We start from the raw sequence: 23674 nt of genomic DNA, 5'->3' as shown, positions 1-23674 counted from the left end.
AGGAAACCACTGTTATTGGAGACGGGAGTTTGGAATCTTAAGCAACAAACGTGTTTATTCTCTTGCTTCCTGATGGCTTGCTCAGAGGGCCTGTTTCCATTGCCTACTTTTTTTGAGACGGAATCTTGCTCTGTCACCTAGGCTAGAGTGCAGTGGCAAGATCTTGGCTCACTGCAACCTCTGCCTACTGGGTTGAAGCCATTCTCCTGCCTCAGCCTCCTGAGTAGCTGGCATTATAGGTATCTGCCTCCATGCCTGGCTCCTTTTTTTAAATTTTTAGTAGAGATGGGATTTCACCTTGTTGGCCAGGATGGTCTCGAACTCCTGGCCTCAAGGGATCTGCCTGCCTCAGCCTTCCAAAGTGTTGGGATTACAGGCGTGAGCCAATACGCCTGGCCTCATTGGCCACTTTATATGTCAGTAAATAGTCTTTCCTGGCAGAGGGTCCACTGTATCTGGAGGCACTGAAGGAAATCTGGGAGTGTCTGGTGAGGGCAAAGCACTGCTTAGAGCTTGCACAGGAAAAGCAGTGAGCCCTTCTTTTAAGCTCAAGAATGCTTTAAAGATGCATCTTTGGCAAGTCTTGCCAAAGAAATATGGGATCTAAATGTGATAAAACCAAAGACATCAAGCTGGCTCTGGAGGCCTTCTTTGAAGTTTGCTGAGTGGATTGTCAGTGGGAGGCTGGTATTTACATGTACAAACACACAAGCGTGCGTTACTGCTAATTGTGGTAAATCAGGCTGGTCAGCCTGGCTCTGGGGCCCACTGTGCCTGCCACCGCAGCAGTATGGAAGCCCTGCATCCCAGACACATGTCAGCATCCTCAGAGGCCATCAGCCAGTCAGCATTGTGTGAATTGCATTTGGGTTCACAGCACTGTAATTGTGTTTCTCCTGCTATGGTGAGCAAAGGAGGAAAATGGAAGGAGGAAGTGTAATTTGCCCTAGGAAATAGTCAGGCAGGCGGCACACAGGGGTGGGATATGGCTAAAACACTGACCTTCCCTTGAGAGAGACCATATGGTGAAGTGGAGAGGGCATAGCCTTTGTATCACACAGACCTTGTGTTTGAATCCTGGCTCTGTCACTGGCTGTGTGACTTTGGGTCATTTGCAAAACCTCTCTGAGCCTCAACTGCCACTTCTTAAAATCAACTCTAAGTAATCTCTAAGGGTTATTCTTCACAAACACAGCATGTACATGCAAACTTTGGCTTAGTAAATAATGGTTTCTCATTCTCTTATTTTGTTTTCTACGTACCCCACTCCCCTTCCTGTTAGGAGCCTTCCACCTTTTACTCTGTGTTTTCTTCCTCTCTTATTTTCCTGGTGTCATTCAATAAAGCAGAAATCTGATTTCTGCAAAGCAGGCCACCTTACAGGAGAAATGCATGATTAGGCACCACCAAAAACTTTGTTTAGGCTATTATCTTCTGGATCCTCTCCAACCAAACTAAACTCAACTAGGGATAAACACAGCAATACAGGAATACATTGAATTTCTCTCTTACTCTCTCTTTTTTTAAACTAGTTTACTCAGGAATCACATGCACATATATTTTAGCTTCCAAAGTCAATGATGGAACACATTGAGTCCCATTAGGCTCACTCCATTGTATGAGTTAGCATCAGAGGAGTTCTTACCAGAGTGTCTTCATCTTGAATAGGGCCTAGGTAAGAAGAGGATGAGACCTGCTGGGCTGCATTCCCAGGAGGTTAGGCATTTGTAGTCACAGGAGAGATAGGAGTTGGAACAGGAGTTGATAGATACAGGTCATAAAGACCCCAGTAATAAAACAGGTTGCAGGCCAGGTCTGATGGCTCATTCCAGTAATCCCAGTACTTTGGGAGGCCAAGGCAGGAAGATTGCTTAAGCCCAGGATTTCAAGACGAGCCTGGACAACGTAGTGAGACCTTGTCTCTACAAACAATAATTTTAAAAACATGAGCTGGGCATGATGGTGCAGGCCTATAGTCCCAGCTACTGGTCTGAGGGGTGGTTGGGGGTGCAGACTGAGGTGGGAGGATGGAGGCTGCAGAGAGCTGAGATCAGGCCACTGCACTCCAGCCTGGGTGATAGAATGATACCCTGTCTCAAAAATAAATAAATAAGCCAGCAAAACCAGGATGCAGTGAAGAAGCTGGCCAAAACCCGCCAAAACGAAGATGGTGATGAAAGTGACCTCTGGTCATCCCTACTGCTTATTATACACTAATTATAATGCATTGCCATGTTAAAAGACACTCCCACCGGTGCCATGGCCGTTTACAAATGCCATAGCAATGACCAAAGATACTCTGTACGGTCTAAAAAGGGGAGGAACCCTCAGTCCTGGGAATTACCTGCCCCTTTCAGGGAAAACTCGTGAGTCTTCTACTGCTTGTTGAGCATACAATCAAGAAATAACTATAGGTATACTCACTCAAGCAGCCATGCAGTTGCTGTGCCCATGGAGTAGCCACTTTTTTATTCCTTTACTTTCTTAATATATTTGCTGTTATTTTACTCTTTGGCTTGCTCTTGAATTCCTTCCTGCATGAAGCCAAGAACCTTTGTGACCTCCCAGCTCGAACCCCAATTTTGAGGTTCACCCTATGACATCTTTTCTGGTGACCAATGACAGGACAATGGTGACCTCCCATTGACTTTAAATTAAGACTGATTGGCATTGTGTGGGCTTCACTAGTGGGTGAGTCTCTCCTTGCCCAGATTCAGCTTGCTAACATTTTTTTCCCTTCAAATTGGCTCCTTTGTCTTTTCTAATGTTCTTTATTTTGGACAGATGAGAAAGTGGCTGTGAGGCCTCTGGCTTAGCAGCCTGATAGCGGCCTCCTGTTGTCTGGTTGCCCCAGATGGGAGCATGCCTGGCTGGTCACATCTTTTGCAACCCACCTTGTCATCCCTTCTCTGAGACCTTTTCTTTTTAGTTTCTTTTTTAAAAAATTTTTTAATTAATTAATTAATTAATTAATTTTTAGAGATAGCATCTTGCTCTATTGCCCAGGCTGGAGTGCAGTGGCATAATCATGGCTCACTGCAGCCTGGACCTCACAGGCTCAAGTGATCCTTCCACCTCAGCTCCTGAGTAGCTGGGACTATAAGGCATGCACCACCACACCTGGCTAAATTTTGTGGGTTTTGTTTGTAGAGACAGGGTTTTGCCATGCTACCCAGACTGGTCTTGAACTCCTGGGCTCAAACGATCTGCCTGCCTCAGCTTCTCAAAGTACTGGGATTATAGGCATGAGCCACTACACCTGGCCTGTCTTTAGTTTCTAATGACTGGCTGTTTGACTTCTCTGCTCTTCGGGCTGATATGCTTATTTCATGTTTGTTGTCTTTGCCTTGGCTATTTGGCAATTGTTTAAGGCAGGACACTTGTTTGTGAGAGTTCTCCTGTTGTGTTGACCCTGGGACACCAGAGTCATCGTTCTGTAGCTCCAGTTATGTTAGGTCTCATACTTTTGGGGTTCACTACTGGCCATCCCCCAGATGCTCTGGGGTTTTTGGCATTTGGTGTGGGGACCCTTGTTAGCTGATTCTCCAGGTTTTGTGGCATTTGGATGCTCCAGGGTGTTTGGCAGTGGACCCCTCTAGCATTGTGGGTTAGAGTCCCACCCAAGGGAAATCTTAGTCTTGCCTTTTCTTGTTTTCTACTCTAAAATTATCATTTTCTGTAAAAGCATTTTCTTATTGTCACTTCATTTAATTTTTTGCTCCAGGAGGTGGGAATTTGCAGGGGAAAATAATTGGACTCTCCCTACACTTAGAAAAACTTCTGTGTCTAGTAGAGATCCTTGTTAGACAAAGGGACAGTGGTGAGTCCCAAAGGACTCATCACTAGGGTGCCTTTTAGGCAATTGGAGCAAATTCAAATTAGCAAACAAAGTTTAGCTATTTGGATAAGTCCCAGTTTTGTCAGGGAAATAATTTGGGTCCAGCTATCTTTTATAAAATAGTGCATTTGCGTTTCTACATTATGGCTAGAGCTGAAAGATAAAAGCTATTGGATCTATGTTTATGTGTGTATATAAATGTCTAGATGTGTTTATGTGTATGTACATTTATTTTGTTATATATTGTGTCTACAGGGTACCAAATTGGCTTATAAATTAAAGAGTGCTCATAAAAAAAGTAAATAAGTCCAAGCATTTCTCAAGCTCATGTAACTTAAGTTTGCTAAAATTTAGAGTTACTAAAAATTCATATATAACTCTGTATAAATGTGCCAAAGAAGATATGCTCTTAGCGAAAATAAATTCTTTTTGGCCAATTCAGATGTCATTTATATGTGGGGTTTAAAATACGAGTTTAGAAAGAAAATAAAAACAAGTAGAAAGAAATAAAAAACAATAAGTAGTGGAGAGAGATGTGAGGAGAGTTATGAATATGAAGATGTATTTTGGTCAGGAAGGTTATAAATAAATTTTATGAGAAAGGATCTTATATGATAAATTCTTGTCCTAAGGTAGAATGACTGATTGTTTAGAGAAGAAGGAAATATAGGACAAATCAGAAAGTCCAAGCATGTTGTAGATGACCCGTGTAAGTCATGGTAAAGTTTATAAAAGAGAATTAATTAAAATTTAGACATAATTAGCCATAACTGAAAGGAAATTAATTAATTAATTAATTAATTAATTAATTTTGAGAAGAAGTTTTGCTCTTGTTGCCCATGCTGGATGCAATGGCATGATCTTGGTTCACTGCAACCTCTGCCTTCTGGATTCAAGTGATTCTCCTGTCTCAGCCTCCTGAGTAGCCAGGATTACAGGCATGCACCACCATGCTTGGCTAATTGTGTATTTTCAGTAGAGATGGGGTTTCATCATGTTGGTCAGGCTGGTCTTGAACTCCTGACCTCAAGTGATCCACCCACCTCGGCCTCCCAAAGTGCTGGGATTACAGGCGTGAGCCAACTCATATGCCCAGCCAGGAAATTTATTTATAATAGTCTATCTAAATTTTGGTGCCCTATGTTAAAACAAGTTTGTCTTAAAGTATTGGTTGGCTTTCAGTAAGATTGCAAGAAATACTGACTTTTAATTCTAGAATCTGTTTCCTTTGAAGGCCTCTCAGATTTATATCTGTTCCTTTTCCCTTCAAAAAGTATATCCTTTGTAAGCTCAAAACTGACTTCCCTAGACTCCTTTTACGAAAAGCAATACAGTGCTTGTTTCAGGCTGTGGCTCAATAGCTAAGCCTTTGTTCTTTCATGGTGGTGGCCTGGGTTCAGTTCCTGGCTTAGGGAATGAGAGGTTTCCAGTTTGCTACTTCTGGGACTTTTGTCATTTATTCTTTTTGTCTGCACTGACAGCTTCTGATTTTTTCATTTGAATTTTTTTTTTCTGTGAGCTACCTTAGGGGTAATGCTGGGTCTTGTAAAAATTGCTTGTCATCTTTTTGGAGACACCTCTTGTGTCCATGGTTAAGTTATAACCTTGGTTAAGGCCTGTTGGTTTCACTGGGGAAAATACCTTTAAAAAAAGGCTGAAAAGCCAGAGATGTTGGCTATTTGTCCTGGCTAGAGTGTGGTATTAAGGGATTTAAAAGGATTTTTTAAAAGGACCTCTATAATTAAAAGTCAGCTTAATTAAAAATGGATATTCCATATTCATATATATATACACACACATATATGTGTGTGTATATATATATTTAAAAGAGCTTTATGATTTTTTTCTTCTTGGATCTTATTTTTTTAAGAGAAAGTTTTTTTTTGTATGTTTGTTATTTGTTTTTCTTCTCAGTGGTCTGAATTATTTCTCCATTCTGTCTTTTTGCCCCCTTTAATGCCCATATTAGAGGATCTAAGATAATTTCTGACAGCCTGGGACTCCTTGGGAGGAAACAGAAGGTGTCACAGACCTCATTTTGGGAGAAACCTCTGTTTTCTTCATGGAACCCCCAGAACTGTAAGCAGACAAGACCCCTCAGAATCCAAGGCTCTGCTCTGTTTTACCTCACATTACCTGACCTTTGTGACTTTTGGGGGCATCAGAAATTACTTTGCATTGTGAGAGAACCTTTAGCATTGGTGTGTATTACCTAGGTAGGATGTATACTTTTAGGGATGGCAGTTACTTACATGAGTGGTTATTACTACAGGCCAATACTTACTTCTTTTCACATTTAAATGAATAAAAGCATGCTCTTGGGCATCCACCTGTGAATGGAGGATGGGCTGATTTGCTTTAGGTTGGCCACCAGCCTTTGGGGAACATCCTTGCAGTGAAATGCTTGGTGAAAGCATTGCACTGTCTGGTCGCATAGTGTTCCATTTTGGGGGATCCAGTATTTGGTATAAATATGGGATTCTTGATTTTTGGAGATCTGTTTGGCCTTCCAGCTGTGCCTCCTTATTTGGACCTAGAAGCTGCATGCTTGAAGGAAAAACTTAAAAACTGACAAATGAAAAAAAAATCCTACAACTACTGGATATTTATATGTGTTCTGTGTATTTAAATGTGTTCTGTGTGTGATATTTATATAAAAGAGCTCTAATTCATTGGTTTAAAGAAAAATAAGTGCTTAAATCAAATATATTGTCAGAAAAATGGCAACTTTAAAGCCTTTGAGTTCAAGTGACTTTAGTAATCTTTGGGAAATAAAGATAGTGTTAAAGATCATTGATAAAATAAAAAATGTCTTCAAAATTTCGACATGTGGTCTAAATTAGGCAGGTTTGATACTGTTTTCTACTAAACAACATAAACTGCTTCTCGGAGTTTTGGTAATTGTTCAGTTTACCTGCTTTGGAACATTAGATGCTAGGTAAGGCCTGGGGACATGTGGAGTTAACCATGTCAGGTTTTTAATCAAAACTAAAAGTTACTAAGAGTTAGCACTGTAACATATGTACCGGAGAAAGTTTTATATACAAGATATGTAAGGAAAGTAAAATGTGTTTTTGGTAAAAGATTATAGGAAGGCATGGGAGTACAGTTTTGTTTTTGTTTTGTTTTTGTTTTTGTTTTGCTTACTTTAGTGGATTAAAGGATTGTTTTAAGTTGAATAGGAAAAAGCTGAAGTATGAGCAAGTTGTGAAAGGTATATGAAAGATTAACATTGTAAAAGAAATTCTGTGTGTAAACATTGGCTAAAGTTAAAGGGATATTATTATTATTATTTTTGTAAGTTAAACATTAGGATTAAAAAGCACGGCAGAGTTTTCTACAGCACTGATCTGCTCTGTAACAGAAAATTGTAAAGGGTTATAAAAGGTTTATGAGAATCTTACCTTATGGTCACACTGATTAAGATTGGGAAGATTTGTCTATAAAGTTTTATTAAGAATTGGGTTTAATATTAACAGTACACTAATGCAAAGGTGAAATTTGGCTTTCTCTCTTGAATAAGATTTTCATGTAATATTACAAGATAATGAAAGATTTTTGTTTGATTTTTAAATAAACTATAGGAAAACTAAGGGTGAAAAAATGTGACAGATCATTTGGAAACCCAAGTCTGCCCTATATCAATGAGTAAACGTTTTTACCTTTTTGAACTCTTTGAGTTATCATTTTGGTTAAATAAATGCTTTATGGTAACCTGGGATTCTATTTTGTAATATCAACTGTTTAAACCTTTTATATTTGATGAACGTTCCAAAATGAAATTCTAAAGTAAGTCTTTTTCTGATCTGATTAGTCTTTTTAGATATCAGGTCCCCTAAAATCCAAAAGTGACATATTTGGCTTATTTGGTGTATTAAAATCATACAAGAAGCACTGTCAAATATAAAATACTGTTTGGCTTTCTTTGGGCTATACTTATATAAATGTGTTATTGGTATGTGTTCCAAAATTATGCAAAACTCCTATAATTCTGATATGACTTAGTGTACATTATCAGTTATAATTATAGTTCTTATGTTACATTATTGTGTGCTACAGAGGTAACCAAATTTCTTTGTCAATTGCATATTTAATTGGCTGTCCTAAGACTTTTGTCACCCACAGACAATTGTTGTCTTGTTTTTAATCCTTTTCAAAAGGTGGTTTATAATCAGCTATAGGACTCTGATGGGTACTCTAAAATGCAAGCCTCTGATAACTTTGAAAATTGTGCCATTGGCTGGGCATGGTGGCTCACACCTGTAATCCCAGAACTTTGGGAGGCCAAGGCAGGTAGATCACTTGAGGTCAGGAGTTCGAGACCAGCCTGGCCAGCATGGTGAACTGCCATCTCTACTGAAAATACAAAAGTCAGCCAGGCATGGTGTCATGCACCTGCAATCCCAGTTACTTGGGAGGCTGAGGCAGGAGAATCGCTTGAACCTGGGAGGCAGAGGTTGCAGTGAGCCGAGATTGCACCATTGCACTCCAGCCTGGGCAACAAGAGGGAAACTCCATCTCAGCGGGAAAAAAAAAAAAGAAAAAGAAAAAGAAAATTGTGCCATTGAAATAGAAAAGAAAACACAAAAAACTTCCAGGATTCTCATAGAAACTTAACATATTCATAAGGAATGTGGCCCAATATCAGGCAAAACAAGAATTAATAGCATGGACTAAATTAATAAAAGATCAAAACAATCTTTTTATGACTTTTTGCTTAAAACATTGCTGATCCTTTCTGTTTTGGTTTTCAGAGTCAAGAACATTTTTCCTTTGGAAAGTATTAACTGCTTTTAACAATTGAATAAGTATATTACTGTAGACAAAATTTGGAGTATATCTTTCTTTTTACCTGATTTCTCCAGAATTTGAAAACTATTTGGGAGTATTCTTAACTAATATCAATACAGTTATTTACATAAGTGCAGTAAGAATCTTTTCTTTTGTAACAGGACACAATTAAAGAAACTGCTTATTTTTTGAAGGCTTTGACTAGAATGGTGTGCTTTCAGATACAAACAGACTGCTTTAAAGGATCAAAGTTGACTTACAGAGCCAATGAAAGCTACTTGGGAAAACTGACCTCATTCCTTGTCTATGCAGTCACTGTATGGGGTTCCTGACCTGTGGTAAGTGAAAATGTCACTTTCTGACAGGCCCAGGAGCCCCAAGTTATCTTGGGACATCAAGAAGAAAGGAATGCACCCAACTTATACAGACATTTTCAGGCACAGATAAATCTGTGGCTGACTCAAGGCTTTAAGAAGCCTAATTTGAGATTCTTTATAAATTAAAGTTCCATCAAAACCAATTTTAAAAAGAGCCTATGTGGCAAATAATTATTTTTGCTGCACTTTATATAAATAATCAGGCCAAATATAATAAGATTAAAACTTTATGGCAAACAAATTGGTCCCACTGTGATTTGTCTTTGGTAAAAATGGAAGCTAGAGAGAGAAGTTGTTTCAAAAACTGTGATACACCAGTTATTAGATGCTAGTCTCATCTGTTGTTTTTGAGTTTCTTCTGCAATTTAGACAGACCCTGCTTATTCCTGAGAATCAACCAGTGATGTATGGCTGTTGCTCAGAAGAAATAAGAGGGATGGCTAATGTAAAGATTTGGATCAGTATTCTAATTCTAGGCATGTATTGGAATTGGCTAGTGACCACATATCAGCTTGCTTTTAACAATTACCCAGTTCATGGAAAGCCTTCTTATTTAGTTTACTTGGGATAATTGTGCTGATTTTGCTTTACTGTTGTGGAATATATTGCTGTTGTCCTCTTTGTGTGGGAATGCAGGATAAACTTACTTAACATTTTCTTAAATTGAACACTTATTAATCTTCCAGATTTCACTTTTGTCAGAACTCAGAGTTATGGTTTGCCCTCACTATACTGACAACAGGCTCTGGTAGGGTGCAGAGATCTTGGTAAACACACCCTCTGCTGGAAAACAGGGAGAAGTTTCCATCAGTGTAAACCTGCACTTGGGTTGCCTGGGCTGCAGTTAGGAGACTGAGTAGAACATTTGCTGCAGAGAAAAAAGAAGATGTGTAATTTTCACAGTTAGAATTAACTTAGGAGAGCTGAAATTAACTGAGTCTTGGAAATCTGAATCTTGAAGTCACCAGTGACTTTTGGGACTGTAAGAGAGTCTCCTGTGATCTTTAATCATGTGAGGGTGGGGTGAAATTAAATATTCAGTGGTTCTGCAATGGGATGCACTGTGCAATTGGTGATTGAGAAGCAAGCTCTCTGGCTTTAGGAGAAGAATGTCTTGCTCTTAGTCCTTCTGGAAATGGAGCCTTGCATCGCCTGCTGTCTGTTTATACTACCTTTGCACATTGCCTTTGGTTATAGAGTCATGCCCAATGGCTCTTTACTTCTGTCTTAAGGGCAGGAGATGGCACCCTGTTAAAGAGAAAGGATAGTAGCTGCCAAAGCATTTGTTTCTCTGTTTCTGTGACTGTTTATATTGGCTTATCTTTGAATGGTCTTTATAGCCACACCAGGCTGGAGGTAACAGGGTCATGGGAGTGGACTGCTGATGTGGGCTGAATCACAGTTCAGATCCATGTCTCCAGGAGGTAGGAAGTGCAGGGTAAGTCATATGGCTTCTGGGGCATCCGTCACTTTCTTAGTTAAGGAGAAGTTGAAGGAGCTGATCTAAAATATCTTGGGAGTCTGCAGAAGAAGTAGTGAAAACCAAAGCACTTTACATTAAACTCCGTACTTTAGTCCTTACAGTAATGCCACAGCGCAAGCAACCAGTCAGGCCTTACTAGTTGTGCTTCCTAGAAGAAGAGACTGAGGTTCAGAGAGTTGGACAGAGTGTCAGATTTGGGATCAGTGGCTAGTCCAATGTGATTTCCATCCTTTCTTCTGAGAGAAAGCATAAGAAGGCCAAGAGGATGGGGGAAAAGCACAAGTCACCTGCCTGAGAGTCAACAGGGCAGGGATCTCTTTCTCAGTTTGCTTCTCTAAGTTATGGCAAATGCTTTTTGAGCTGTGATTATTGAAGATGGGGGCTGAAGTTCAACACGTAGTTGGCGTGAGAGAAGTAATTATGATTGAAGAAAAGATTTAGATGAAATCCATTGTTCTTTCCTGTAAAGGGGTTGTTATCTCTGATTCTTCTTTTTTTCCTCTCTCTCTTTTTTCGATGGAGTCTTGCTCTGTCGCCCAGGCTGGAGTGCAGTGGTGTGATCTTGGCTCACTGCAACCTCTGCCTCCTGGGTTCAAGTGATTCTCATGCCGCAGCCTTTCCAGTAGCTGGGACTACAGGAGTGTGCCACCACGCCTGGCTAATGTTTGTATTTTTAGTAGAGACGGGGTTTCACCATGTTGGCCAGGCTGGTCTTGAACTCCTGATCTCAAATGATTCACCTACCTTGGCCTCCCAAAGTGCTGGAATTACAGGAGTGAGCCATTGCACCTGGCCTATTCTCACTGATTGTTATAGTGCCATGTTTCGCAGAATTTGTAGCTTCAATTACTTATATTTGTGCACCTGACTTTTAGGTGAGCTCTGGAATAGCAGTTACTAATTAAGAATGAGCATTTAGAGTAGAAAAAGTGGCAGGAACAGCCAGACTCACTCCCAGAGAGCCTCACACAGGTCTGATAGGTGAGGAAAGTCCCCATCTTTCCCATTTTTCTTCATTACCTCCTTGTGGGGCAAGCACTGCCATTATTTGTGAGTCAACTGTCTGAGTTATAGATAAGTAATGACATGAAACTTCACAAACAGGTCTAGATTTCTACCCAGGGAACCACCGTTATCAGAGAAGGGAGTTTGGGATCTTAAGCAGCAAACACATGTTGATTCTAAGTATTTGCCTCCCGATGGCTTGCTCAGAGGGCCTGTTTTCATTGCCCACTTTATATGTCAGTAAATAATCTTCCCTGGCAGTGGGTCCACCGTGTCTGGATGCACACAAGGAAATCTGGTGGGGTCTGGCTGGGGAAAAACACTCCTCAGAAGTTTTGCAGGAAAAGCAGTGAGCCCTTCTTTTAAGCTTGAGAATGCTTTAAAGATGCATCATTGGCAAGACTTGCCAAAGAAATACGGGATCTAAATGTGATAAAACCCACGACATCAAGCTGGCTCTGGAGGTCTCCTTTGAAGTTTGCTGAGTGGATTGTCAGTGGGAGGCTGATATTTTCATGTACAAGCACACAAGCGTTACTGCTAATTGTGGTAAATCAGGCTGGCCAGCCTGGCTCTGGGGCTGCCACCGCAGCAGTGTGAAAGCCCTGCATCCCAGGCACAAGCCAGGCTCCTCAGAAGTGATCAGCCAGCCAGCATTGTGTGAATTGCATTTGGGTTCACAGTACTATAATTGTGCTTCTCCTGCTATGAGGTGCAGAGAAGGAAAATGGGAGGGAGGGATGTCTAATTTGCCCTAGGAAGTTGTGGGGGAGGGACACGCACGGGGGCGGGACATGGCTAAAACACCGACCTTCCCTTGAGAGAGACCATATGGTGAAGTGGAGAGGACGCAGCTTTTGCATCAGACAGGTCTTGTATTAGAATTTTGGCTCTGACACCAGCTGTGTGACCTTGGGTCATTTGCAAAACCTCTCTGAGCCTCAACTGCCACTTCTTAAAATCAACTCTAAGTAACCACGGGGTTATTCTTCACAAACACAGCATGCACATGCAAACTTTGGCTTATTAAATAATGGTTTCTTTTTGTTCTATCTACTCCACCCCCCTTCCCATTAGAAGCTTGCTACCTTTCACTGTTTTCTTCCTCTTGTATTTTCCTGGTGGCATTCAATAAAGCGGGATTCTGATTCCTGCAATGTAGGCCACCTTAGAGCAAAATACACGATCAGGCACCACCAAATTAGGCTATTATGTGCTGGATCCTGTCTAACCAAACCAAACCCACCTCAGGCTAAATACAGGAATACATGAAAACATTGAATTTCTCCCCTTTACTTTTTTTTTTTTTTTTTTTTTTTTTGAGACGGAGTCTCGCTGTGTGGCCCAGACTGGAGTGCAGTGGCGCCATCTCGGCTCACTGCAAGCTATGCCTCCCGGGTTCATGCCATTCTCCTGCCTCAGCCTCCCGCCACCACGCCCAGCTAATTTTTTGTATTTTTAGTAGAGACAGGGTTTCACCGTGTTAGCCAGGATGGTCTCGAGCTCTTGACCTCGTGATCTGCCCGCCTCGGCCTCCTAAGTGCTGGGATTATAGGCGTGAGCCACCACTCCTGGCCCTCCTTTTTTTTAAAAAAACAAAAAAAAACAAAAAAAACCAGGAGGTTGAGGCAAGAGGATGGCGTGAACCTGGGAGGCAGAGCTTGCAGTGAGTCGAGATCCTGTCACTGCACTCCAACCTGGGCGACAGAGTGATACTCCGTCTTAAAAAAAAAAAACCAAAACAACAACAACAACAACAACAATAAACAGTTTATTCAGTAATTACGTATACGTATTTTAGCTTCCAAAGTCAGTGATGGAACAAACTGAGTCCCATTAGGCCCACTCCATTGCATGAGTTAGCATCAGAGGAGGTCAAACCAGAGTGACATCATCTTGAATATGGGCTAGGTGAGAAGAGGATGAGGCCTTCTGGGCTGCATTCCCAGGAGGTTAGGCATTCGTAGTCACAAGATGAGATAGGAGGTGGGTAGGAATGGTTTCACAAGATACAGGTCATAAAGACCAGGATGCAGGCTGGGTGTGGTGCCTTATGCCTATAATGCCAGTACTTTGGGAGGCCAAAGCAGGAGGATTGCTTAATCCTAGGAGTTCAAGAGCAGCCTGGGCAACATAGTGAGACCTTATCTCTACAAATAATTTTTATTTTTTGAAATGGAGTCTTGCTCTGTCACCCAGGCTGGAGTGCATGTTGGCTCACTGCAACCTCCACTTAGTGGGTTCAAGCAATTCTCCTGTCTCAGCCTCCTGAGTAGCTGGAATTACAGGCGCACACCACCACACCCGGCTAATTTTTTTGTATTTTTAGTAGAGATGGGGTTTCACCATGTTGGCCAGGCTGGTCTTGAACTCACCTCAGGTGATCTGCCTGCCTTGGCCTCCCAAAGTGCTGGGATTACAGGCATGAGCCACCATGCCCAGCCTCTACAAATAATTTTTTTTTTTTTGTGAGATGGAGTCTCAGTCTGTCGCCCAGACTGGAGTGCAATGGCACAATCTCCGCTCACTGCAGCCTCTGCCTCCCTGGTTCAAGCGCTTTTCCTTACAAGTAATTTTTTTTAAATGAGCTGGGTGTGGTGGTTTCACAAGATACAAGTCATAAAGACCCCAGGATGTGGGCCAGGTGTGGTGGCTTATGCCTATAATCCCAGTACTTTGGGAGGCCAAGGCAGGAGGATTGCTTAAGCCTAGGAGTTCAAGACCAGCCTGGACAACATAGTGAGACCTCATCTCTACAAATAATTTTTTAAAAATGAGCTGAGTGTGGTGGTGCAGGCCTGTAGTCCCAGCTCTTGGGCTGGGCGTAGGGGTCAACTCAGGTGGGAGGATTGCTTGAGCCCAAGAGTTCAAGGATACAAATGAGCTATGATTGTGCCAGTACACTCCAGCCTGGACAACAGTGCAAGACCCTGTTTCATAAATAAACTAAAAAACCCCCAAAACCCAGGATGCAATGAAGAAGGAAGCCCAAACCCACCAAAACCAAGATGGCGATGAAGGTGACCTCTGGTCATCCTCACTACCCATTATATGCTAATTATAATGCATTAGCATGTTAAAAGATACCATCAGCACCATGACAGTTTGCAAATGTCATATCAATGACAGGAAGTTACCATATATGGTGGAAAAAGGAAGGAACCTTCAGTTCTGGGAATTTCCTCCCTGTTTCTGGGAAAACTCATGAATAATGCACCCTTTGTTTAGCATAAAATCAAGAAATAACCATAAGTATACTCAGTTAAGCAGCTCGTGTGGCTGCTCTGCCTATGGAGTAGCCACCCTTTTTGATTCCTTTACTTTCGTAATAAATTTGCTTGAATTCCTTCCTGGGTAAAGCCAAGAACCCATGTGGCCTCCCACGGGGATCTTCAATTTTGGGATTCACCCTGTGACTTTAGGAGCAACTTAGGGATCCAGTACATCCCAGGCCAAGACTAACGTGGTGATTTTCGGGGGGCTATGTTAAAACTAGGGGCTCTGCCCAGGACCCTTACTGTGGCTTCTTCAGTCAAGAACTTACTGGCCCCAGCCCCTACAAGTTCATTCACAGTTCCTTCTCACTGACTTCACCAGTGACCACTACCAGTGACTTCAAAGGAGAAATGACGGGGGAGATAAAATAAAGTGAATGGGAAAGAAATAAAGAAGAGAGGTCTTTTCACGGTGTGCCAGAATAGTCCCTCACAGTGGTTTTACCGTAGGGCAGCGGGGGCCCCCTTTTAATTTCTTTCTCTCTTTTAATTTTCTTTTCCTTTCCCTCCTTTCTTCTTTCCCACTTTTTGCCTTATTTGTGTCTTATGGACGGTCAATTTCCATCCTTTCTCTACTTCTTCATTCCCAGATTTGGCTGTAGAAAATTAGAAAGTTCTTGAACTTGGTTTGCACAGGTGCTTTTACCTTAACGTGAAAATGAATGATCAGCCTCCTGTTAATTTTATCCTAGAGTCTACTGCATCCCTCCTACCCCCTGCACAGGAATTTAGTCACACTTATCTCCCCCACTTTCTCTCCCTTCTTCACTTTCTGTATTCCTCCTCCTTTCATGCCTGTACCTGGTTCTCCATGCCCTGTTTAGCCTGGCTTGGGATCCAGCAGGTTCTCCGAGGGTTCCTGCGAGAACCCGGGCTGGGTGCCCAGGTCTGAGCCTGGTATGTGCCTCAGTATCACAAAGACCTCTTGTAAATGACCTCCATTGTTGAAAGTTTCAGAAATTCTAGGTCAAAATGGCACTTAAATATTAAGGTATTTACTCCAACCCAAGTAACTTTTCTAAAAGTTGTAGAGGGTGTTACCTCTTTACTAATCGAAACGTGAAAATCAGCTCTAGTTTGGAAACTGAGAAAATATATATATATATATGTATTTATTTCTTTGTTGTTCTAATTCTTGATATAAAGGTTTAAAGGACCCTTGAAAGCTGCATGCAATCACAGAAGGTTTTGGCTTTAGGCAGCTCCCGCCATGATCTTGGGGCTCCATTGATTCTTTCATCTTTCAGGTGTCTTACTGTTTGAACCTTGAATTTTAACCTGGGACGTGTTTGACTAAAATGATGCTGTTAATATTTTCTATTGTGCAAAACACAAAGAGAACTAGGCTCCAGGATTATTTCTATTTGCTAATGCTGTTTCTGTTGACTTTTGACTTTTCCAGTTTCCCAGAGCTATGGGGACTTCCCATCCGGCATTCCTGGTCTTAGGCTGTCTTCTCACAGGTACGGAGCCCAGTCCTCTCTGAGTTCCTTGTTTGGGTGTCTTGTTTTCTAAGCTTTGTGCTCCATGGGTTTATTACCAGTACTCCACATGCACAGTCCAAAAGAATGAAATGAAATAGAAAACTACAGGACGTTATCCAGAATGACCACAAACCTTCAGTTCCCTTTGCTGTATTGCACTTACTCCATTTCAAAAGGAATGCTCTCTAGTGGCAGTTTTAGTAATATATATAATGTTGGCATTGAAATGTTGTTAGTAATAATGTCTAAATTTACTTACTACTCTCTTCCTTTTCCTAGGACAAGTCTTCTATTAGAGCTAGATTAGATAAATTCAGGAATGGTCAACTGTGGGAGGTAGCACATCTGTTGTCCCAGCTCCTTGAGCAGCCGAGGTGGGAGGATCCCTTAAGGCAAGGAGTTCCAGGTTGCAGTGCACTGTGATTATGCCTGTGACTAGCCACCACACTCCAGCCTGGGCACCATAGCAAGACCTCATTTAAAAAAATGTTTAAAGAAAATAAATAATAGAAAATTCTTGCCCAAGAAATCATACCTGTCTTAAATCATAACTCTCCTGATGAAAGATGCTTACATTGCTTCCAAATCTCAGAGTCACCTTTATCTTCTCTAGGAATCAAATTGATAGATAAATGTTTGGTTCTTGGAAAATCTTAAAAACTTTCCCATCAAAAGGATGCCATTGGGGTAATTTGTTGATGTACTGGACTTTCTTAGTTTTCCTCCAGATATTTATGCACTGCAGATGTTTGCCATGGAACCAGTGCTCTTCTATTCTGAGGAGTTAGCTCAGCCTGTTAGTGTCTTTGTCTTACTCATTTGGATATGGTAGAATTGAGCAAGACCAGAGATTTAACAGATGTAAGCTCCACTAAGTATACCCCATCTACAGAGTAACAGGTGATCCAGATGTGCTTACAAATCCTACCTTAACAAGCTTCAGGAATTATGGTGGTCATATATTGAAGTTGGGTGGGAGTCTCACATCAGGCTCCAAGGGAGATTACAAATCATTAATTAATAATTAAGTCAAAATATCTCTTCTATCAGTCTTGGGTTTCTTGTTTTCTAAGTTCTGTGCTCCATGGGTTTATTATCTGTACTCTGCATACACAGTCCAAAAGAGTGAAAAGAAGTAGAAAACTGCAGGACGTTATCCAGAATGACCGCAAACCTTCAATTCCTTTGCTATATCACATTTACTCTATTTCAAAAGGAGTAAGTTCAGTTTCAGTCTAAATAAGCGAGACTGAAATTTGAGGTTCAAAGATGAACTGAGAGTTTTCACTCGGGTTTTACTTACTAATTGTGAATTAAAATCCATATCATCTGGCACCACTGCACTCCAGCCTGGGTGACAGAGCAAGACTCCATCTCATAAAAACAAATAAATATATAAACAAATAAATAAATCCACATCATCCTGCTTTGGCCCTGGAAGTCATGAGGGAGAGACAGCATGCCCAAGGGCTATAAGAAATGGAAAATGTGGAATTCTTGAGCACAGATGTGCTTTGTGTTTTGTTCAGTCCATATCCTTGCCTCTGTTCTCATTCCATGTGTTTTGTTTTGTTTTGTTTTGTTTTGTTTTTTTGAGACAAGGTCTCTCGCTCTATTGCCCAGGCTGGAGTGCAGAGGCTCATTGCAGCCTCAATCTCCTGGGCTCCAGTGATCCTCTTACCTCAGCCTCTGGAGTAGCTGGGACTACAGGTGTGCACCAGCACACCTGGCTAATTTTTTTATTTTTTATTTTTTGTGGAGACCAGGTCTCACTATGTTGCCCAGGCTGGTCTCAAACTCCTGAACTCAAGCGATCCTCCCACTTCCACCTCCCAAAGTGCAGGGATTACAGACATGAGCTGCTGCACCCCAGCCTCATCTCATTTTAACTAAGGGAAACCTCTGCAGTGACTGTGAACCATAAAGAACCCATATGTGCCTGAGCCTGTGCCATCTTGGGATATTTTATGGTTACACATAAGAGTCTGAAATATGGAATTGGAATCAGACATCCTCTGTCCATTTGAGTGTTTGGAGGAGTGAATCTAGTGGGGCTTGGTGGAGCTATCTGGAACATTTGCTGCTCTCAGCAGATGCAGTGGCTGTTATAATGGGGGACCTTTCATGGGCATCCAGGCTAACGGATTTTTGTGTAGAAATGGTCATTGTTCATCTAAGCTGCTACTATTGCTTCTCTCAGTTCTCGGGATGAGACCGTCCTTTCTGGTTGCATCCTATTCAGAGCGTGTTTCCTTTTGCAGGGCTGAGCCTAATCCTCTGCCAGCTTTCGTTACCCTCTATCCTTCCAAATGAAAATGAAAAGGTTGTGCAGCTGAATTCATCCTTTTCTCTGAGATGCTTTGGGGAGAGTGAAGTGAGCTGGCAGTACCCCATGTCTGAAGAAGAGAACTCTGATGTGGAAATCAGAAATGAAGAAAACAACAGTGGCCTTTTTGTGACAGTCTTGGAAGTGAGCAGTGCCTCGGCGGCCCACACAGGGCTGTACACTTGCTATTACAACCACACTCAGACAGAAGAGAATGAGCTTGAAGGCAGGCACATTTACATCTATGTGCCAGGTGAGTGGGATGGGTCCCCAGGACCGAGCTTCTTCTCTTCCTGTCTTTCCTGTTAAATGTACTAAGGTTTTAAACATATATATAAGTAATTAATATTTATTGCAGGAAGTTTGAAAGATGTAAGCGAACACACAGAAATAAAAATCATTTGTAATATTATCAAGAAATATTCATTGTTAGCATTTCAGAGCTGTATTAAGTTTGGAAAGTCATCTTTGTTATGACATGTCCTGTATTGGTACTGTATAAACAATCTGAAATATACTCATCTCTATTCAGTTCATTCAAGTTGCACACATACTCACAGTGTGTCCAGCACTGGGCTACGTGTTGAGTATACAAAAATTAATAGGTAAGCCCGGTCTTGGAGTTGCTGATAGTTCATTATAATATCTTCCAAATAAACACTCGATTTTTCAGATTCACTATCAATATACATTTATTCTGAGAGTTGGAAGGTATTTTCTTTTTCCTTTTAAAAAGTTATATATATATATATATATATATATTTTGAAACAGGGTCTCACTCTGTTGCCCAGGCTGGAATGCAGTGGCATGATCATGGCTTACTGCAACCTCAACTCCCCTGGTTCAAGCGATCCTCCCACTTCAGCCTCCCAAGTAGCTGGGATTACAGGCATGCACCACCACGCCTGGCTAATTTTTATATTTTAAAAAATTTTTGGGTGTGTATTTTCATTTGAGACAGGGGTTTCACCATATTGACCAGGCTGGTCTTGAACTCCTGACCTTAAGTAATCTATCTGCTTCGGCCTCCCAAAATGCTGGGATTACAGGCGTGAGCCACTATGCCGAAATTTTTGTATTTTTTTTGTAGAGATAGGGTTTCACTGTGTGGCCCAGGCTGGTCTCGAACTCCTGGGCTCAAGTGAGCCCCACCCACCTCAGCCTTCCAAAGTTCTGGGGTTACAGGCGTGAGCCACTGGGCCTGGCCTACTCCTACATTTTAATTAAAAGGACAAAGGATTGAACACAAGTGGTGGCAATTTCAGTATGCAGTTGGGTAAATTAAAAAGGACTGTGGCTAGAATCCTTGGTTTTAGAACAAAACAGAAACCGCTTAGGATTCTTGCCATCCTTGCTGTTTTGGCATAGGTCGAGGAAGGGGGTTCTCACAGAAGTGTGTCTTCCTACCTTTCTGCCTTTTCTTTTTCAGTTTTTAATGGGCTCCTCTTCCTACCCTCTGTAACTATGGGTGTCCCCAGGGACCTAGACCCTCTTTACTTCTTTCATGATACTCTTATTCATATGAGCCTTCCTTCTTAACAATTAAGGAAAAAATAAACAACTTTGTTTTGAAAAGGTAAGACATTTAGAATGTCACCCCAACTTCATTCACACTTAGATTCCTTCAGGAAAATCCTCTAGGTGTGGAGGGATTTTCCCCTGCTGTGAAGAGAATGGTAGGATCGTGAATATGTTAAAGGCACACAAGTCCCTGAAGTTTTAATCCGTGTAAGATTGTCCAAAAATTCTTCTTGTTCCCTATCTTTTTCCAGCACAGACGCCATCCAAGTAGCCCCTGCATCGCTGTCTGACAGAGATCTTTTGATTTCACAATAATGGAGATTTAGGGGCCTTTTCTGCAGCTGATGTTTGAGACTCTTAGAACTTCTTACCACCGTAGCTTAAGTAGCTGTTTTTCTTTTGGAAAGGAAATTCTCAGGCTCCTTCTCCTTCTCCTTCTTTAAATTTTATGTATTTCTCAAAGGATTACTTTTTAACAAACACATTTCTGTGCTACTTTTCAATCGTACTGACTACAGGTGATAAGAGTTTTTTGAAAGTATTTCATAATAAAACTAGAAATATTTTTTCCTGTTTTGAACAGAGTTGGACTCTATTAAATATTTTATTGTTCATTTTTGTTTTTAGTTGTTTAAATTTTGATTTAGATTCCTGGTTAGTATTTATTTATTTATTTGTAGAGACAGGGTCTCTCTATGTTGCCCAGCCTGGTCTCAAACTCCTGAACACAAGCAACCCTCCCACCTTGGCTTCCCAAAGTGCTGGGATTAAAGGCATGAGCCACAACTCTTATCCAGTATTAATATTTATCATCAGTATTATCTATCAGGAGACAGGCAATTTGATATTATTCACACTTAAAAATCACTTTGTAGCTGTCATGATAACTAATGCCAGTGGGGCAATTCTTCTGGATATATGTGTAAAGGTGAACTTCATACCTAATATCAATACTGCCAGTGGGATAGTGTTTCTGGATTTATGTGTAAAGGTGAAATTAATGTCTAATGGAGTCTTCATTCTTTTTTAAACTACAGACCCAGATGTAGCCTTTGTACCTCTAGGAATGACGGATTATTTAGTCATCGTGGAGGACGATGATTCTGCCATCATACCTTGTCGCACAACTGATCCTGAGACTCCTGTAACTTTACACAACAGTGAGGGGGTGGTACCTGCCTCCTACAACAGCAGACAGGGCTTTAATGGGACCTTCACTGTAGGGCCCTATATCTGTGAGGCCACCGTCAAAGGAAAGAAGTTCCAGACCATCCCATTTAACGTTTATGCTTTAAAAGGTACTCGTATCATCTCCTTCCTTCTTTAAATAAGAGTAACAGGCATAATCATCAGGTGCATGTATGATTTTTTTTTTAAATCATCGCCACTGGTGATCCTAAATTCCTATTTGGGGATTTAGGACCCCAGCTAATACAGTGTCAAGGTGACCTCTATGGCTATAATAATAAGCTTAAAATTACTAAAGGCTAAAGCTTGATTACTCATGCAAGATTTCATGTTTCATCAGTTGACTTCAAAATACTGTAAGGAATTCTTTTCTTACATAAGCCTCTTACTTTCATTCACATTCCTGACTACGGAGGCCCTAAAACAAGCATACACCTTGGGGGTTAGATTCCTAGATTAATTTAGTAACTTAAGGAAAATGATTTCAATTCTGAAGAAAGTAGTTGTAGACTTCAACCCTTTGATGTCCACAGTTAGTACGCTTGGGGAAGTATAATACATGCTGAGGTCAACAGATATTTCCTGACCACTATTCTATGTGGGGGAATGGGTAGCAGCAAGAGTACACTGTTTGAAAATCAGAGCACAGCTAATTTTGTGCCAGGCACTGTGCTGGGTTCTGGGAAAGTACTGAGAATAACTGAGGAGCAGAGTGGAAGAGAAGAAGAGAAGAAAAAATTGGATAGAAACAAAGTGTCTAGAGCAGTGTGGATCATCAAAGGTTGGTTGATTAAATGAATAAGTATGTCAGTCAAGGTGATTGTAGACGAGTATAACCATAACTAACGCACTGCTGAGGAATGCAGTGATTGGAATTTATTTTTATTGTTATTATTTTATAATTCTGTATTATAACTATACACCTAATTGTTGTACACCATCTCAAAATCAAGCCTTGTGAGATTTTCTAAATTTTATCTTGATCAGGGCTTTTATTCATAATTGGTTCACAAATTATTTTTCAGGGTTTTCTTAAAAAAACAAAAAACAACACCACCACCCAAACTTTATAAGATCCTTACTATCCTATGGATTTTTAGGCCCTTGTATTTGTTCTTTTTTATAGCAACATCAGAGCTGGATCTAGAAATGGAAGCTCTTAAAACCGTGTATAAGTCAGGGGAAACGATTGTGGTCACCTGTGCTGTTTTTAACAATGAGGTGGTTGACCTTCAGTGGACTTACCCTGGAGAAGTGGTAGGTACCCTCAAAATGTGCAATGGCTTGGAGCAGAGCAGCAGGGCTCAGAAGACCTGCATTTGTGCTGGGTCTGTCACTGATGGGCACATCACTGAGTTTCTCTAGACCTTAGCTTCCCACCTCTATGATGAACACATTTGATTAAAAAGCCTTTAGGGCTCCTTGATCAATGGGCGAGTTTGAAACGACAGTTGCTGGACCAGGGCCTTCAGAATACATAAAGAGTGTGCACTAAGCCTTCTTTCTCAGAAGTCAGACAGAAATAGGAAGGTTCTCTGGCTACAAAATATCAACCAAAAAATTAGAAGAGCAAAAAAACCGCTGGATTTTACTATTGCGGAGAGTCATTAATTGTCATTGTCTTGGCTTCTGTGCTTCTGACGGTTGATTCATTTGATAGTGTTTATTGCCTGCACTCCTTCCTGTTCTGCCTTGTTGACACTGAGGACAGTGTGTCTTCCTGTTCCACCTCCTATGTGCCTGACCTTTGCATGGCTCACGTTCAGTGAACAGTCACTATGTAATCATTCAACAAAGGTTTAATGATGTTTTACTCAATCTCAAGCACCGTACCAGAAGCTGGTCCAATATTGCCGGATGAAGGGAGGAGGGGAGATGGAAGTGGGGAAAGGGAGCCACCATGCTGCCTCTTGGTCACTGGAGATTTACACAGAGTCTCAGTCATTCGAATGCATTGTCACTAAGTAAGAGAGGCATGTGTAAGAGGCTATGAATGCCCAAATGCAGGAATGACTAACATTCTTATGGAGAACAAAAACCAGATATATATATTTCTTCCCTCTTCTCCTGACTTGTAAATTTCTGCTCCCTGTTCTTTTAGGCATTTGACAGCTTTCTGTCCTTCTATCCATTGATCTCCCTCCTTATATACATTTCTCTCTCCCATGCATTTGCCACTGCTTTTCATTCGTCCTGGAGCATCTGATTGGAAGGTGGGCATTTTCACTATTGCCTCATAAACTTCACATGGTAAAGGGACATTTACAGTCCAACAAATGTACAACTTCCCTGAAATATGGAGTGATTTGGTTCTTCTGTTCACACTTGATTGCCATTAATCCCTAACACATAAACACTGCTTTTTATTTATAGGATACAGTATTT

General features: G+C 41.1%; 1 protein-coding gene across 3 annotated transcripts in view; it reads left to right on the top strand.

Moving 5' to 3' along the window:
- The window catches only part of PDGFRA (platelet derived growth factor receptor alpha), a 64276-nt gene that overhangs the window by 7920 nt on the left and 32682 nt on the right, over window positions 1-23674 (top strand). For all 3 annotated transcript variants that reach the window (XM_015138691.3, XM_078002668.1, XM_078002667.1), the window contains exons 2-5: window positions 16172-16232; window positions 18515-18832; window positions 21139-21399; window positions 22416-22546. In XM_015138691.3, coding sequence (XP_014994177.1) covers window positions 16184-16232; window positions 18515-18832; window positions 21139-21399; window positions 22416-22546 — 759 coding nt within the window. In that variant the 5' untranslated portion in view covers window positions 16172-16183. The remainder of the gene's footprint in view (window positions 1-16171; window positions 16233-18514; window positions 18833-21138; window positions 21400-22415; window positions 22547-23674) is intronic.

This window comes from Macaca mulatta, chromosome 5 (assembly GCF_049350105.2).
Source record: "Macaca mulatta isolate MMU2019108-1 chromosome 5, T2T-MMU8v2.0, whole genome shotgun sequence".
Lineage (NCBI taxonomy): Eukaryota > Metazoa > Chordata > Mammalia > Primates > Cercopithecidae > Macaca > Macaca mulatta.
Note: the sequence above shows the minus strand (reverse complement) of the source record. Positions and strands in the feature narration are given on the sequence as shown.